Here is a 3,163-nt window from a genome sequence, read left to right as displayed (position 1 = left end):
TACACGATGTACCATCCATACCGCCAGTTCAAAAGCTGCAATACCTAAAGAGCTGCCTCTCCGGAGAGGCTGCGGACGTCATCGCGAACGCTCCATTGACCGATGCCGAATACGAGGGTGCATGGACCGACCTAATGGCTCGGTACGATAACGGCCGCATTCTGCTTTTTGTGCACATGCGCAACCTCTTGTCGTGTCCGAGTGCTACAAAGTCGTCGCCGACCGAGATTAAACGCTTGTTAGGCGTGGCGACGCAAGCTGTGCGAGCGTTCACATCGCTTGAGCGCCCGGTCAACCATTGGGACGACTGGTTGGTGCACCTGCTAGCCAGCAAGCTGGACGCGCAGACGAGGCTGCTGTGGGAAACGTCGTTGACGGACCCGCGTGCGTATCCGACGTTAAAGCAGCTGCGAGACTTCTTGGAGAACCGCATCCGGGCCTTGGAGGCGGCTGCCCCAGAGGCGGCACTTTCGCGCGCCGCGCCTGCGCCCGCGTCAACTTCCAGGCCCGCCAAAAGCTCTCGCGTATCAGCCAATACAGCCTCTACAACGAAGTCAAGGTCAACAGGAAAGTGTCTTCTCTGCCAGGACACTCACTCTCTCTCATACTGCGGTAAGTTTAAGGCCTTGTCCGTCGCGCAAAGAGGCGAACAGGCAAAAAGGCTGGGCGTGTGCCACAATTGTCTACGCTCCGGGCACCAAACAGATGTATGCCCGGGGTCTGGCCGCTGCTTGGTGTGCGGTGGCAAGCATCACTCCGTTCTCCACGGACTCAAGCCTCAGACCGCGACAACTCCGAACGTTGCGGCGGAGATGGAGGCCACGCCCTCCACTAGTGCCAGAGCTTTGAGTGCGAGTGTCTCGTCGCTCGTCGCGAGCCCGAGGAGTACCATGCTACTCGCAACGGCTCAGGTGATCCTCCAAAGCGAGTCCGGGCATTCGATTCGAGTCAGGGCCCTACTGGATTCCGGGTCCGAAGCCACCTTCGTGACGGAGCGGGCGGCTCAGGAACTGCGCGCAAGGCGCAAACGCGTGGACGTCTCCGTTGCAGGATTACAGGGCACAAAGACGGGGACCGCTACGTCCTCAGTCAGGGTGGCGATCTCCTCCCCGATCAATTCAGCTTTCCGTCTTGAGACCGAGGCTCTCGTGCTTCGGAACCTGACCAACATGCTACCCGCGCGGAGCGTGACATCGTCGGGGTGGCCGCACCTCAAAGGACTGCAACTGGCCGACGAGCAATTCGACGTTCCGGCCAAGGTCGACGTTATTCTAGGTGCGGATGTCTATGGCCGGGCACTAGAACCTGCGATATGCCGAGGGCCTGCTGGCTCACCTACGGCCCAGCTCACTGCCTTCGGTTGGGTGCTGACGGGGGCTCTTGCCTCGGATGGCGACGCGACCACTTCTTATCGCATCGCAGTGCACCACGCACAGGCGGGGGAGGGGCTCTCGGATGCCATTCAACGTTTTTGGGAGATGGAGGAGGTCCACCTCCCGCGGGTCCTGTCCCCTGACGAAGCCTGGGTAGAGGAACATTTCCGGGACACGCACTCGCGAGACACCTCGGGTCGATATGTTGTCCGTCTCCCGCGGAAACAAGGCGAAGACGCCTCTCTTGGCGCTTCGCGACGAGCTGTTCTTACTATGTGGCAGGGCTCGGAACGCCGTCTCGAGAAACAGCCGGAGCTACGTAGGCGCTACAACGCCTTCATGGTGGAGTATCTGGCCCTCGGCCACATGGATCCGGTGGGCGCTGAAGATTCAGTCCCGCGGGATTCGTGCTATTTGCCGCATCATGGCGTCTTCAAGTCGGGAGATGACTCTGGCAAAATCCGAGTTGTCTTCAACGCGTCATTCCGCACCTCTTCAGGTTGTTCCCTGAATGACTGCTTGCTTCCGGGCCCGAAGCTGCAGACCGACCTATGGCTGATCTTGACTAGGTGGCGCCTCTTCCGAATCGGGTTCATGACCGACATTGTCAAAATGTTTCGGCAGATCCGGATCCATCCGGAGGACGCGGACTTGCAACGCATCGTGTGGCGCGCGGACGCGTCGGAGCAGGTCCGCGACTATCGCCTCACAACCGTGACATACGGGACATCCCCAGCGCCTTTCTTGGCGCTGAGAACGCTCCAGCAGCTGGCCCACGATGAAGCGGCCCGCTTTCCGCTGGGAACCGCGACCATCACACGGCACTCGTACGTAGACGACATCCTGGCCGGCGAGGACTCTCCGGAGCAGGCCCGTGAGGTGCAGACCCAGCTCGTGGAGCTCTTGCGCGCGGGTGGCTTTGCGCTAAGCAAATGGGCTTCCAGCTGGCCGGACCTATGTCCGCGGATGGAGCAGGAGGAGAGACTCTTGCCCCCGAGCGAGGTGGTCGGGGCTTTGGGAGTCAGTTGGGACCCCCAGACGGATGTCTTGGCGCTGAGGGTGACTCCACTGGGAGGACACGCTGACATGCGCACTTGGACCAAGCGAATGGCACTATCCGATGTGGCCCGACTGTTCGACCCGTTGGGATGGGCTGCGCCGGTGCTCGTGTATGCGAAGGTCTTCATCCAGGACTTGTGGCTGACCGGGTGTCAATGGGATGACCCCCTGCCGCCGGAACTGTCACACTCGTGGCAGAGCTTCCGGACCTCGCTGGGGCGGCTGAACGAGGTGCGCCTTCCTAGGTGGGTCCACTTTGGAGCAGACAATGCGAGAGTTGAGCTGCACGGGTTCTCAGACGCCTCCGAGAGGGCGTATGCGGCAGTCGTTTACCTGCGGACCGTCGACAACCAAGAGCGGGTAGCGACGCACTTACTCATGGCTCGTACCAAGGTGGCCCCCGTGAAGACGCAGAGCGTACCAAGGCTGGAGCTGTGTGGAGCGGTGCTCCTGGCTAAACTCTTGGATCGAGTCGTGAAGGGCCTTAACATGGAGAACTGTCCAGTTTACGCGTGGACGGACGCGCAGGTGGTGCTGGCCTGGCTCCGATCTCACGCCTCCCGGTGGAAGCCATTCGTGGCCCACCGGGTGGCGGAGATCCAAGGGCTCCTACCCGGCGACCACTGGAGCTACGTCCAGACTTCCTCCAACCCTGCGGACCTTGCTACTCGTGGCATCGACCCGTCTGAACTCATTGGCCGGACCCTCTGGTGGCATGGACCGGCCTGGCT

At 61.2% G+C, this 3,163-nt stretch overlaps 1 protein-coding gene across 1 annotated transcript in view; it reads left to right on the top strand.

The window, feature by feature from the left end:
* The first annotated feature begins 134 nt into the window (after positions 1-134).
* The window catches only part of LOC105447800, a 4,573-nt gene continuing 1,544 nt past the window's right edge, over positions 135-3,163 (top strand). Inside the window, exon 1 of the mRNA XM_011686006.1 lies at positions 135-3,115. Coding sequence (XP_011684308.1) covers positions 135-3,115 — 2,981 coding nt within the window. The remainder of the gene's footprint in view (positions 3,116-3,163) is intronic.

Source organism: Wasmannia auropunctata, unplaced genomic scaffold, assembly GCF_000956235.1.
Source record: "Wasmannia auropunctata unplaced genomic scaffold, wasmannia.A_1.0 LD336092.1, whole genome shotgun sequence".
Classification (NCBI taxonomy): Eukaryota; Metazoa; Arthropoda; class Insecta; order Hymenoptera; family Formicidae; genus Wasmannia; species Wasmannia auropunctata.
The sequence above is the reverse complement of the archived record's forward strand: the minus strand, read 5'-3'. Positions and strand labels throughout refer to the sequence as shown.